Source organism: Danaus plexippus, chromosome 2 (genome assembly GCF_018135715.1).
Source record: "Danaus plexippus chromosome 2, MEX_DaPlex, whole genome shotgun sequence".
Classification (NCBI taxonomy): domain Eukaryota; kingdom Metazoa; phylum Arthropoda; class Insecta; order Lepidoptera; family Nymphalidae; genus Danaus; species Danaus plexippus.
Genome location: NC_083537.1, coordinates 8,389,505 through 8,404,795, shown reverse-complemented (window position 1 = coordinate 8,404,795; position 15,291 = coordinate 8,389,505). Strand labels below are relative to the sequence as shown.

Here is a 15,291-nt window from a genome sequence, read left to right as displayed (position 1 = left end):
TAATATTGAATTACCTGATCAATATCGATGTTTGCAAAGCTGGCCTCCCAGAAGTCTTCAATATTTTCAGGGAAATCCTCTTCTCTCATTGGATCGGGGCTCATTCCTGGATCTCTCTTTTCCAGTACAAATATATGACCTCCGTCAACTTCCTCGGGTCTCCACGCACCACACATAGTAGAAACTGTTCTTTTTTCCACCACAGTGTCACTCAAATCACTTTCCCAATTCTTTAATGGGACATCTTTTAAATTTTCAAGCACAGCTTTATTGATATCACTTTCAAGTTTCATTTTCTTTAGTGGAATATGTTCTTCATTCAAACTACTCCCATTCTCCCCATTCGACATATTCAATATCTTTTTAAGACGGAATTGTAATCCTGGATTTGGAAATTGTAATTTGTTAAAAAAGTTTCTATGTCTATTAAATAATTTTGCTATGATGTTATATTTAGACATATCTTTCTTCTATATATTAATATTATTTATTTAGTTTCAGTATCATCCAACATTAAAAATAATATATACACTTACAAATAGTTCATTTAAATATTATAATAAATTAAATACGAAATTTTACAGATATATGCACTTTTTAAAATAAAAATTATACCGTATAAACAATTTATATACGTTTTGTTTATACCAAGGAAAAGTAAATAAATATTGCTAGTTAAGATACATACAAAATAAGGAATACAAATAAGTGATTAATTAAAAAACTTAAATAGAATGTAAATAAATAAAGCAGCCTCACTTCGAAATGAACACTAAAAAGCTTCGAAACGATTTAAATAAGTCTTTTAGGTTATTCTCGTACTCGAAAACCGCGCCGTACGAAGTGTACCGCAACAACGCAATGTCATCTGTCATTACTGATAGTGAAACTTGGTGTAAAAATTGCCATTTTTAAAAATGTTAGTTTTATTACATAAAATATTTTGGTATTTATATTTTGAAAATTGAAAAGTGTTTATGAAAATGTCTAAAAAATTATTTATACATTTTTACTAAAATTTAAATTAATTGTAGAGATTTTTTTTAATATTAAGGTTGAAGTTCCAATATTACTAAATTTAATTTATTAAACATGTAAAATTAGTAAAAAAGTATGTGACTGGCTTTTTTACGTAACATTGGCATACATTTATTTATTAATACTGGTATTTAGGTAGTAGCCTCTTCTACTTATATTGACATATTGTGTTATTATTTTTATGAATACTGAATTGTCTTGACAGGCAAGTGAAGAAATAAGCTGACGATTAGATTGAGTTCATGACAAATACATATAGCAAATAATATAAATCAAGAAACAACATGAAGGTCATTTTGTAATAATTTTAATTCAGAGTACATCCACTTTATGCTCTAAGGATAAGAAATTGAATTTATGAGTGTTATCGTTAAAAAATTGTATCTTCTTTTTGTCTATCAAAACCATCACTTTTTAACGGCATTGTCACAACAAACGCAACAGTCACACGCATAAAGTAAGAATTTGTCTTTCATCCCCACAAAATGGTTTCAAAACACAATGAACGAAAGTAGAAGGTTTCTCTCAACAAAAACATCGGTCGTTTTCACAGAAAATAGACGAAGAATCGCTTGTAGACAGTTAACCCCATCGAGTTATTTACATGTAAAACGGGGTTAGAAAAAAAATAAGCTGTAAGATAAACAGATATTTGAATGTAAAAGGTTAACAGTTTGCAAAAGGTGCGGTTTCAAATTTTGAGTTCGAAATATTGGATATATAAAATTCAGTTTACTTTATTTAATATTTATTACATCATAGTAGGAATAAAATATAAAATAGCATATAAATTATATTAACAAACATATCGCCGATCCATTCATCATCATCATCTCCAAAATATTGAATATTTTATTTTCTTGCTTTTCTCATTATAATATAAATGCTATTATTAAATAGTTTCGTAAGTTTTCAAGAGATGGCGTCAGTAGTAACGATCACCGTACGTAACAAAGCTGTAAAGTTCCCATTAAGTCCCGTCATTGCAGCTGTGAGTTCACACTGCAAATTGTTTTCATCCAGACGAAACTTAACATAAACACTTTTTACAGATTGGGTCATCATTTAAATTAATATTCATTTTTGAGTACGTTGAAAACTAATTCTACATTTTGTATATCATTTTAAATTAAGAACTCGAATGATGCTTTAACTTTGACAGGTTATTGACAGCATTAAACATTCAATGGTCCACCCGACATAATTCTTCATTTTATTCGCAAAAAAAAACTTAATAAATTATTTACTTTAATATTTTATATGCTTAAGCGTATGATATTAACACGTGAAATATTAAGTCCAGTAGACTTCGCGCACTCAGTCGATTGCTCCAACGGTAATCACTCAGGGCGGCGACATCTGTGAAGTATCAACTAAATGATCCGCTGACGTGAAAAATGAACATATCGTAATAGTTAGATCTTCAGTTGGGCTTAGAGAAGAAGCGAACGTCAAATAGTTTATCTAAATATCATTTCGTCAACATAACTTCTTATTTTTATATAAAATTAGGCTTGCATTGATTCAATAGATTTGGAATATATATATACATATATAACAAAACATTTATAACTACATAGTAAACTATTTTAACTTATGTAAATTGAAAAAGAACGATAGTTTGGTTTAATAAAACGACGAAGTCTCCTCTACTTTTGTGGCTCCAAAGAAGAATCGCAGGCTGACAAAACGAGGGAAATAGTTATTTTAGTGTTGGTTTTTCTTGCCATCCGTCATAGACAATCCTGGCCGTCTGAGAGACTGCAGCCCACTCACAACACTATCACTCTGTTCTTATTAACTTTTTATGTTTTCCTTTGTTGTTTTTGGTCTTATATAAAAAAGGAAATACAAAAAAATACACCGAAAACAGTATGAACAAAAACCATCTTCATTTGATATATGTATCTATAATAAATAAATATTTATAATTGATGTTATAATAGTTAACAATAACAAGAAGGACTATATTTTAATCAGAGTTTAGGTAAATTGACGTTAACCCGAGCTGTAGTGTCGTAGTAACATTTGGGCCGACCCTCGCTAACTGTAGCGTTTATAAACAACGTTCGTCAGCATCGTGTCCGTCAGAATTAGTTAGTCTGTAACTATCAGCGGCTCAGTAGCCCACCTCGACCATAAATTAGTTGCCACTTGAACTGTACAAGGGTTGCGTACGGGTACATTGTTTAACGTCATTAGGGCAATACATAGACGAACTCGCACAACTATTTATTACTAGGAACCTCAGTTGACTGATCTAGTCTGTTATATTATAACTAATTTTGATCTAGCATAAAATAATCTTTGTTAATAATGTAAGAATAAAAATTATATAAAAATTTATATAGGGATATGAACTTTACTCGATTCGTTATGGGTTCTTTACTTGCTAAAGCGGCGACGGAATAAAAACGATGTCGGATTGAAGATTAAGAAAGAAAACAAGAAAACAATGAAGATTAGAAAATATCTAAAAATCGTCGTAAACTATTTTACTTGCGGATAAGGTGTGTTCATACAGAGCATAATTGATGTAAAAGTAAATATTAATTTTTTTTTGTAACAATTAATCGATTCCTTTAGGTTTTATTATGGAAACGGTTTTTTTATATACATTTTATTATCATACAACTTTATATTTACTTATTTATATAAATGTTCCTTATAAACCAACTAAGTAGTACATAATTTAGAGTCGTGTCATTTTAATCAGTGGACACGAGCTATAAAGCATGGGCCATAGACTTTTAATCAATCTGCACGAGCGCTGGGAGAACAAAAATGGCGGCAGGTTAGTGCGCGGCTTAATTAAAACCATAAGGAAAATGCCGTTTAGACGGTTTTTTTGCATTTTTTGTGAGCGCCTGTTTTAGATTGGAATAGTTTGCTTAGTTAATCTAAATTTATATTTTTTGTTTCAGTCGTTAGTTTTTTTTTTTTTATGGGAAATCTATCTGTTAAAAGATTTAGATTATTCTTTATGTTTTTATTTTAATTTATTTCTATATCAATACATTTTTACTTCTACTACAGATATATGTTACAAATCTACCTGCACTAATATTAGCGACTGTAGTTTAATCTTTACGGCCAATGGTGGTTGAACGTTAACAGTATTTAATGGGAATATTATTCAAAGGTATGAAAGAGGAAGAAAATTGCACTTTTGTTACATAAAAACAGAATACATTACCAATTTCAATACATAATGTTATATTTGTTTTATCAAACACATTGGCAGAATAATGTGGCATCATTCATTTATAATTATTAATAACCTATGTAAATATACAAATTAGTTCTATGCTTGTTCAGATTAGCTTAAAATAAATATAAGATCTTGAATTTAACTTTATAAATCTTACTTTATATTGCTTATACTATTTATTGCGACTGTTTTCAATATATAAACAAAAAATATTTATACTATAGGATTGACGTCACCAAAACCGCTAGCTAACGTTTTGAAACGTCATCAAATGTAGCTAAACCACAGAGAAAAACGTTCAGGAATGAACTATGAACTAGAAACTGTTTAGTCCTATATTTTATATGTAAAATTTTCAAAATCAAATCTGCGATTAAAGTTCTATGCATAAAATAAGAGCATAGCTTACAAATAAAAAGCAGACAATTAAATGTTTGCAACCGAAAACCGTCTGAATCCCAAAACTAATAACAAATAAGATGCCGGTCGGTATAAATAATTTATGAACGAAATCCACATCCAGCTCATATATTTAAAAGCAATTCGCAAGCCGTGTCCAATCCTGGAGCCGTTCCATTCGGAGTATTCAAAACAATCCACGATCCACGCATCACCGCTCCCGCGGGTGTCGTACCGCTTTACTTTTTCATTCACAACCCTACATCATACGTTTAATGTTTCTGTGTTTAACATAAAGGATTATTTTACGGCTTTCCAAACTTAATGTTACTAACAACACAATTTTTTATAATATTATATCTTTAAATTCATACTTAGTGTTCATCTCATCACGCATTAAGCGTTGAATAAAAATAGTTTCAAAGACATTTAATTTGTTTTATTAAAATAGAACTTACTTTGTTAATAATAAAGTTTTTAATCGAGCGAATGGTTACATGTAGATTTTTATAACCGAGGTTCTTTGCAATCCATCCGCTAGCTATAATACCGTTTGTGGCGATTTGAATCTCAAAGATTTCGTATTCAAATTCCTAGGCGCCTTCAGCTACTTCCTGTGGTACGAGAGTAATTAAATAACCAAGAAATACCGTTTCGTACTTTGCGTCTGACTGCTGCATAGTAACGAATGACATAAAAAAGAAAATAATAAGAAGGACTATGTACACTTACATATATAAACGTATAAAATTACTAGTATATAATTTTAAACTAAGCTTCATATTAAAATATAATTTTTTGACAATTTGGAAACATGTATGTAGGTACAATATACAAGTACATACTCGTAAAAATATGGAGTGTTTTTATTAAGATTGTATTAAAATCAATGAATAAAAAATAATCAGTTTGTTGTATTATGTATATAAATTATTATATTCAATTGAGACAAAGAACTAAAGTATTTCTTGCTCCATTTATAATTTGGACCACATCCCATTTAAAGCGAACTCATTCGCAAAATTCAATTTCAATAGCCTTTGTAACGTCTTGCCGTCAATCTATCAAATATAAAATTTAAAAAGTTGTAGAATCTTATACATGACCAAAATATAAAAACTATGTTTACTGAACATTTTATTTCGAAAGTAATTATAAATTAATACCTAAATAATATAATTTATAAGTCCAGAAACCAGAAACGGAAAGATTTAATTATTTGAAAACTAAGATAAAAAATACCTTAAAAAAATTACCTAACTTATACGTAGCTACGTGTAACTATTATATTTAGTTTAATTTCTACTCTGAAACATGTTTTAATATCAGTTCAAACCATAAAAATGAATGTAATTAAGGTATAATCATCGATTACTACCAGTAGTACGAGAACAACCTGGAGAAGTGACATGTATGGGTTATAATTAATATTTACTTATACGTTATAATTAACATTAAATTATACGTATAATAAAAAACTAAAAATTGTGTGTTTTTTTTGAAAATGGAACTAATAATTTTATTTATTAGAATAGATTGGGTTAAAAAAATATAACATTTACAATATTTCGTGATCCGATTAAATTAAAAAGGATTAAAATAACCTTACTTAATTTTTTTTACTAAAAGAAAGAAGAAGGTTCTTTGTCGATGGCTGAATTACTTTCAAATGAAGTACTAGTCTTAAGACTGGTTAGTTAAATTAATTTTTGTACAAGAAAATCGGTTAATAGCATCCGAAGACGAGATTGTTTTCTACCAAAAATTGTTTTACTACTGGCCATGTATAAATGTAACAGTATCGGTTCTGATATCCTTCCAAAATATCAGCCTTTGTATCGGACAAATTTATTATTATTATTTTATTTTTTTTATGCTAAGGGGAGCAACTGAGCAGACGACCTACCTGATAGAGGTAGTACCGTCGCCCACGGACATCCACAACATAGTTTTGCGGATGTGTTGCCACCCTCGATTAGAGAAGAGGGGGAGGAAAAAGTGGGAAAGGGAGGAAAAAGGGAAGGGGTAGGAAAGGGTCCGAAAACGGCAACCGGCTCTCTCACTCATCGAACGAAACACAGCCATTAAAGAATATTTCACGCCGATTTTCTGCGAGGGGATGGTACTTCTCCGGTCGAGCCAGCCTATGTTCGAGATGCAGTAACTTGACCACAGCTAGGCTCTACCACCAACAAATTAGTTATGTATCTGGTACTTTACTTATGATTTCTTAATTATGATACTTAAAGAGCTGATTTAAACTGTTCCAAGAAACATTTTTGTTATATAAGACAATCTTTTTCAGCTTAATATCCTTGTTCCAGAATCTGTTCATCAGCATCTTCTGGACGTAATTAGAATTAAACATGAATCATGTGTCCCCAACCGTCGCTGCTGTTTTATTAATGTCTTACAATAATCCAAGTCCTAGTTGAAATATCAACTTGAAACCATCTCAAAGTTAGAAGTACAATATATTTTCGTCAATGATAAATGATAAAGTAACATCCCTAGCGTGCAGGAAAGAACTGGTGACCAGGAAAAAGCTGGAAGTTTTTTCAAACCTATATGTCTACGGAACATGCAATTTTATTTGTTATAAAAATCTTTAAATACTAACTGAATTTATTACAAAATTTTGAGATGAATTCGATCAATTGACTAAACACAAACTCACTTTTTCACAAAATAAATATTAATAATTATTAACACCAGGCACGTAAAAGTACTGATAATGTTTATCAATAAGTATTTCGCTTTATTGGAATATTTTACCTGAAATTGTTTTATTCGTAATAGCTAGCGTTATTGTCTATTTTAAATATATATATAAGAACTGTAAGTAAGTTATGAAACAAGTAACCTACCAGGCCATCACGATGGAGTGTCTCTATATTTTCGCTTTGATATTCGTCATCGGACAAGTCGAGAGCAGGAAAATAAATCTCCCGTCGAAAGTATTTTATAAAAGTACTGACGCAGAGGATCTTTTCATAGAATATGTCCACAAATATAATAAACGTTACAACGAGGATGAATATGATAGACGTTTTCAGATTTTCAAAGAAAATTTAGAGAATATCAATGAACTCAATAGAAAAAGTAATTTGACTGTTTACGGGATTAATCATTTGACCGATCTTAAATATGAAGAAGTTGCAAGTACATATACGGGAATGGGTTCACATATTGATGTCACAAGTTTGAAGAAATACGAGCCAAAAGGATTTGCACCAGCGAGCTTGGACTATCGTAGCTATGGTTGGGTGACTGAAATAAAAGATCAAAGACACTGTAATACATGTTACATTTTTAGCGCGATTGGTAAGATTTTGTTCAAAATGTTGAAGTTTTTTATTGTATTCTTGAAGTATTTCATTGAAATCAATTTCTGTTTAGGCGCTATCGAAGGACAGCACGCAAAACTTCATGGAAACCTAGTTTCTTTATCAGAACAGCAAGAATTGGATTGTGAGAGCGGGGATGGTTGCAAGACGGGAGGGTTTCCTCATGAAGCTATGAAGTAAGTATCAGTTTATATGGATATTTTAATTTATAAAGGTTCTTAGAGATTTCCTCACGGTTCCTGTAACGAGAAGTTTGTCTGTCTCTTAAAAAAAGACAAGTTTTTTTAGACAATACACAAATGAAATGACAAAGTGGACATATTACTTTGTTTGTTATATTGCTTATAAGATTATTTTATATAAATAATCTATTTACTATCCAAATAGTAAAAATTCGTTTACCTTGGTTATGATCAAACTATTAATATTTCTATAACACTTCGAAGAAAATAACATATTACTCTATACATTTAAAGTGTTCTCGCTCAGCAAGGAGGCTCTATGTCTGAAGAAAAGTATCCGTATGAGGAAGGAAAGGGACAGTGCCGTACTGATAAATCCAAGATTGTTGTTAAAGTTACCGGAGGATCTCAGTTGACAGTTTCCAGCGAAGATGACTTAAAAGACGCTTTGGCAAACAACGGCCCACTGTCCATCGGTGCGTCACACATTTAATAAACAAAAATATTATAAATAAGAGAACAACTTATAAAACACATCGTAGCGACTGAACTTTAAGGCTATAAGTAGCATATAAAAACAAACAAACCAAATATGTTTAGGCAATTGCGATTGTTACGCCTTATCAGAAATCTTTATCGATTTTACTAATCTACGGACAATTGTTTTTAATATATTAGTTTTTCTTTTAGTGAAAAACATTATGCATAGTTTTGTACCACATTTATATATATATGTATATATATACATATATATATATATATATATATATGTTTATATTGTCTGGTTGCAGCTTTATTTATTTGTCGGGAATTCCAACATTATACTGGAGGCATATTTGTTCACAACTGCCAGGGAGATGACGGGCATGCTGTGGTACTTGTAGGCTACGATTCAGGTAGTATATGACAATGATATTTCGTTTTTAGCATTTGAACCTAGAATTGTATGTAAGACATTTTACTTAAATCCGAAATTTTTATTTATCTGTATAAAAGTGTTTAATTATCCTTTTTTTTTACTAGCTGATGGCCAGGAATACTGGATCATCAAGAACTCGTGGGCCACGGTCTGGGGAGAGCAAGGATATATGCGAATGAAGTTAGGATCATCCCTTTGCCAAATAGGATATTATATCGCTCTGGCTTCAGTAGCATAGGCAAGAAGAAATGTATATACATACACGTGACTTGTAATGTGTATAATATTATGTATATAAATAAAAGGAAAACTGCGATTAAAAAAGTTTTATCTATTTTTAATTTCCTTGGGATCAAACTGAGATTAAACAAATGTTATAAAACAAATTAATTGTTTGTTAAGAAAATACAAATGATGACAAAAAGACTGTTCAACGCTCGTTATATCTGCTTCTGATCACACAAGATTTATTAGTCTCATTAGTTGTAATAATAACTTCTTATAAGTAAATACACTTAATATGAATTTATTTTCTTATAAAACAGTTTTTTTTTCTTTTACTTAAAAATACCAACCGTCAAACAGGAGATAACAAAATACAGCAACGCTTATCAAAAAAGGCTCTCTGGACATAAAAATGAGCTTGCCCTCAGATTGAGTGGAGATCAAGGCCTTCAATACAGGCGATTGAAGAGACACAGTGTTCCAACTCTACAAAGTAGATTTGCCAGAATGGAAGAAGACACCCAACTGAGCAGTGTGCCTCCAAACTAAAAACCCTAACCATAAGCAGATAAATAATATATCGGACAAACTAGTGGCTTATTGTTTTGTGCAACAGATTGTCGAGTTGCAGAAAAGTAAATAAAATCTATGTAAAACAATCTATCTAACTCCAATATCGGTATATTGCTCGTATTTTGAAGACTTTTGCTTTTTCTATGACTAGGATAAATTAACTATGCAAATGATGGCTTCAAACTAATTTCCATATTAATAATTATTCTTATAATCTTATTGGTCAAGTCATGTTATTTCTATTGGCAGACTCAGTATGACCGTTGACTGCAGAGACAGATTTGAAAATTTCTACGATAAATAATAACTAAAGTTTTCCTTTCCTTCCCAGTGTTAAAGATCTTTATTTACATTTTAATCAATCCCTATCTTGGTCTTCAATGTGGAATAAAATTTGCAAAATCTTAGTTAACTCTGAATTCTTGTTTCCACTTTAATCAAGAATTATGTCGGCACATGCACTCCTGTGTTTCAGTTTGATGATCTTAATTTAACTAAATCACAAATATTGACAGTATTCAAAAAATTACCAATACTAGTCAAATTCAGCTTACCCAAATATGACCACATATCCAAAACTTCGGTCATTGACAGCGTTTCGCGTGACTTCTACGCTGTCACATTCACGTTTACTATCTCACCTGTGCTATGTATCATTTCATCTTAAATCGCCATCTTATCTAAAGTACATATACATATTAATGTCTCTCTGCAGCTTCCCCCCCCCCGCATTTTTTTTTATTTTTGACATTTTTCCAAACTTCCTCTATTATTAAAAAACAATATCGTAATCTTTTTAAAGTTCATGTTACGTGTATTTAAACTTTTATCAAAATGACAACATCTCAGACTGTATCTAATTATAATTATATTGATATTAGTTTAATATTCCTTTTTTATTTTATTATGTATTGTTCATAACAGTATGTGCATTTAGGTTAATGCAGTTGTTTGTGATACATTTATTTGTTGTTGCTGATTATAACAACATACCTACTCCGCATATTTTATCTCTCTGAGGACCTCTTTCATCACCCTCGACTAAAGTCACCCGTAGATGCGCTTGCTACAACCTAACATTGTTTCAAAAATAGGTCCTGACTTACAGGCGACAATAATTATCTTGTTCCAATTGATTGTGCGTGTAAATGTTTTCTGTTTTTGGCATTTTTCTGTCGAGTAGTGTAAACAATTAAGGATAGTACACATATGAGACATCAAGATTTCTGTCTGTCTATTTCTAATAAGTATTTTCACAAACATACTAACTAGAGAAACTGCAAACATGCATTGTCTCTCCACCAAAAAACTCTAATCTAACTTTCTTACACCCATACGTTGTCGCTAAGTTACGTATCTATTTATTTACGAAACCCTAATATAAATATCAGTTTATTTCTCAAAACAAAATTTAATATTCAGAAACAATTAAATTTAATATTATAAAACTACTTAGAAAAAGGCGGTATAATTTTTTTTGGTAATTTCGTAAAAACTTTACTTGTACTTTTTACTTATCTATAATAGTTGCAATAGTTGCTTAAGCGCGGAGTACGTAAATAATATATAAATTCCTAGAATGACACTATTTATGACACTCATATAATTCTCCGAATTCCGTTTGATTTGCCTAGTAAGCTGTAAGTTAAATTATCCGTCATGTGTCGTTTAGCACGTCAATGCATTTATGTGGTATTTTCACCAAATAGTTTGCACGACTATCGGTATAATACAATGAGTAAAATAAGTAACTAAATTAAAAGAATAATTTGTTGAGATTTGATTGATAAATCAAATGATTATTGTAGATGATAAAGGTCATATTTGTATAATATTAGATTGATATCCGGAGATCTTCAGTACCTAAGGACAATAAACATTTTTGTAACCACTTGCAAGTTGATTATGCATTTGAACAAAAGTCTAAAGGGATGGCCCCTTTTTAGTCCATACTACAAAAAATATTATTTACATAAATTTATCGAATTCTTAATTGATAGTAAATAAATTATTTCCTTAAACTTTTTGTCACTTATTGTAATTGTTGTGTTTTCTGTAAATGTCGAAACAGAGACAACATTCCTAAGTAAATATTTTGTATTGTTGTAATACTTTCGCTTTTATTTGAATTTTTTTGGCATCGTTTTACAAATATTCTATTGCTGTAAAGGTTTATAAGGGAAAAAATTGACAAAGGTAATCATATCAATCTATACCGTTACAATATGAAGCTCTTGTTTTTCGTCTTAATATTTGTCATTGGATACGTCGTGGGTTCTGATTTGGATCTGCCACCGAAAATATTTTACGATTTAAACGGCTCAGAGGACCTTTTCCAGAAATATGTGATTGAATATGACAAACACTATAACGAAGAAGAATATTGGGCGCATTATGAGATATTCAAGGATAATTTAGAAAAAATTAATGAACTCAACAAAAATAGTAATTCAACTGTATATGACATCAATCAATTTACCGATCTCAAGTTCGAAGAAGTTGCTAATACTTACATGGGAATGAGTTTAAAAATTGACGTCACGAATGTGAAAACTTACGAGCCTAAAGGTTTTGCTCCAGCTAGTTTAGACTACCGTAGAAAAGGTTGGGTTACTCCTATAAAAGATCAAGGTCACTGTAATACGTGTTATATTTTCAGCGCAGTTGGTAAGATTTGCACAATTTTGTTGTGGGCGTCGCATAAGTAAATTTCTTGGAGGTTAACATTTTTTATTTCCTTTAAGGTGCCATCGAAGGCTGGCTGGCCAGGCGCACTGGAAGACTGATTTCTTTATCAGAACAAGAAGCATTAGATTGTGATATCTATGAAGATGGTTGTAAAACAGGTGGCATTCCGGTGAATGCCATGAAGTAAGTTCATTATAATAGAAAATCAAGATATACATATATATTTTCCAAAATGTTCGGGACTCAAAATAGAAAAAAATATTAGACCCTGTGTCAACTCCCCCTATATATACATTTATTGTGCATACGAGTACATATCATGCCTACCTATCATGTTTTATGTTTTTAGTGTAATTAGTCAACAAGGAGGATGTATGACAGAAGTAGACTATCCATATGAACAAAAAAAGGGTCAATGCCGTACTAAAAGCTCAAAGATTGTAGCCAAAATTTCTGGAGGATTACAAATCGATGTAAAAAACGAAAATGATTTAAAAGACGCGTTGGCCAATTATGGCCCATTGTCTATTGGTAAGCTTTAAGATAATGTTCGGTGTTGTACGTAATAAGATTATGACTGTATTATTATGGACTTTATTAAAATATGATAAATATTTTATACGAACATATTTTATCTATTAGATATCCTAGGCCTATGTATTTAAATGTTGTATTTAGATGTTTACTTCATGAAATGTAACTAAGAACTTGGACTCATGTGATGAAGCGTCAAAATTATTTCACATCAGTCTTTCCTGAGAAAGGGCTATTTCTCTGGTCGTCTTAGCTCGCAATAATAACTCACTTAAGCTATGATATTTTAGGACTAATTGTTGGTGAAGGCTTTTGTCATTATAAGGGAGATATATTCAGAGGCAGCTGTGAAGGAAATGGGAAGCATGCTGTGTTGCTTGTAGGTTACGACTCAGGTCAGTAGGACATTGAGGTAGTGAAAAATTACATAGTCATAATTATTATTTATTGAGAAATGATTGTTTTTTAACATTTTATCAGTTCGTGGTGAGGAATTTTGGATCATAAAGAATTCGTGGTCCGAACGCTGGGGAGAGAGAGGCTACATGCGTATGAAGATGGGAGCCAAGCTTTGTGGTATTGGAAACTATGTTGCTGCAGCTGTATAAGTTAAATAAAAAAAATACTGGTCAATAAAATAAATGTATACACAATTCTCACGTATTTTATGTGCGAAAGCTAACCTATAAAGTGCATCTGAAAAGGACAAGACTTGTCATGTCAACTTTGTTTTCTATTCTATTAGGGGATAGCAGGTGTTGCTATGTGATTTCATCTAATCAATCGGGTAAAAAGATAAGAAGGAAGTAATTTCTTAACACGGGATCGCTGCCAGGTGCAGCGTTTTATATACGACCTTCCACAGAGGAAAACTTAGAACAACAACCCTGTACGATGTTTGTACGTAATTTAATTAGAACATTAAGGAAATATATATATTTATAGAAATATATATTTAAAAAAAAACATTGCTTTTATTATAACAGAATCAATGAAAATTATTTATGTTAATATCAATACAAGGTAATTATTATCATTGCTCCTTAAATCAATCGCACTTGTCATGGTTTAGGGCAATCAAACGTGTATGAACGATTTAATGAGCCCGTGACGTCACGCCGCTAATGAGGAAGGAACGAACCTCGACCGGGATGTCCACAATTAACGGGATCATAACAAATCCCCGGGAAGCTGATCAGAGCGAGGACAAAACAGCAATTACAACTGCGCAGTTTATTAATATCCTTAATTCCCAACGAATAAGCACTTAACATTGATGAAAATTTTAGTTATAGGGAAAATATGTTCATTTGGTTTAATGGAAGGAGTTATTGGTTTATCTCGGGAATCAGGAATAAAAATCAATTAATGTAATAAACAGCATCACAGCTACTGTAAGCAACAGAATGCGTTAACAATCAATATTTAATTATGTCGTTCCCACTCTAGTTTACTTCAATGCTTTTGATACTGATATGATATGATATTTTTTGAAACCCAAAATTTTATACCTTTAATATTAATTAGTTTATATATTGAGCTAATGGGACAAAATATTTCGTTGTTTAAATGAAGCTTGAACAAGAATTTTATCACTGAAACGAAAATACGTCTACAATTTAAAGAGAAAATTAATTTTCCTTCAAATCTTCACTAACATGTATGCGGACATATGAAAATGTGTAAATTTTAATGACAAAGATTGTTCTTTTTATAATTATTTTTATCTTTCATAATATGTACGTATTATAAGACTAAATAATTCTTCATTTCAATAATATTAAGGGTCTTTGTTTTTTAGCTCCATCTGTTGTCGAAATTAATATCAAATCCTGACAAAATTTTACATATTGTAAAAAACAATATTAATATATATGAATAGGCAAAACTCATTTATGTATTTTTTATCAAATGATTTATATATAGATGATATAGTTGCTATAACAATCAACCAGGATGTGCTTATGTAAAGAGTATTAATACATATTTTTAAAGCGTTGGGCTCTATTGTCACCGGAGTCACTGAATATTTAGCAAATTTTAACGTTTTTTTTTTGTGGGACCAATTATAATTTTGAGTACTGTATGGAGGAAATACTAAGGAGTTTGTCGAATGGAATAAAGACGTTTATTTAATAATATATTTTTTAAGAACACTCTAGTTATATTTTTAGC

General features: G+C 30.8%; 3 protein-coding genes across 5 annotated transcripts in view; 2 read left to right on the top strand and 1 right to left on the bottom strand.

Moving 5' to 3' along the window:
- LOC116779344 (uncharacterized) overlaps positions 1-851 on the bottom strand; it is a 188,435-nt gene extending 187,584 nt beyond the window's left edge. Inside the window, exons 1-2 of one of the 3 annotated variants that reach the window (XM_032673587.2) lie at positions 760-851; positions 15-382 (exon numbers count right to left, since the gene is read on the bottom strand). In XM_032673587.2, the coding sequence (XP_032529478.2) occupies positions 15-350 (336 nt within the window). In that variant the 5' untranslated portion in view covers positions 351-382; positions 760-851. Of the gene's footprint in view, positions 1-14; positions 389-759 lie in introns of those variants that run through there. The other 2 variants (XM_032673588.2, XM_061523017.1) reach the window with 2 other exon arrangements.
- Positions 852-7,500: 6,649 nt separating this feature from the next.
- LOC116779770 (uncharacterized) lies at positions 7,501-9,420 on the top strand. The gene is made up of 5 exons (XM_032674196.2): positions 7,501-7,972; positions 8,048-8,171; positions 8,472-8,653; positions 8,969-9,073; positions 9,201-9,420. Exons 1-5 carry the CDS (start codon positions 7,528-7,530, stop codon positions 9,332-9,334), a joined length of 990 nt encoding a protein of 329 aa, XP_032530087.1. The 5' UTR covers positions 7,501-7,527; the 3' UTR covers positions 9,335-9,420.
- Positions 9,421-12,084: 2,664 nt separating this feature from the next.
- Positions 12,085-13,771, top strand: LOC116779861 (uncharacterized). Its single transcript, XM_032674363.2, has 5 exons — positions 12,085-12,561; positions 12,639-12,765; positions 12,932-13,113; positions 13,407-13,511; positions 13,597-13,771. Exons 1-5 carry the CDS (start codon positions 12,120-12,122, stop codon positions 13,722-13,724), a joined length of 984 nt encoding a protein of 327 aa, XP_032530254.2. The 5' UTR covers positions 12,085-12,119; the 3' UTR covers positions 13,725-13,771.
- Positions 13,772-15,291: the final 1,520 nt, after the last annotated feature.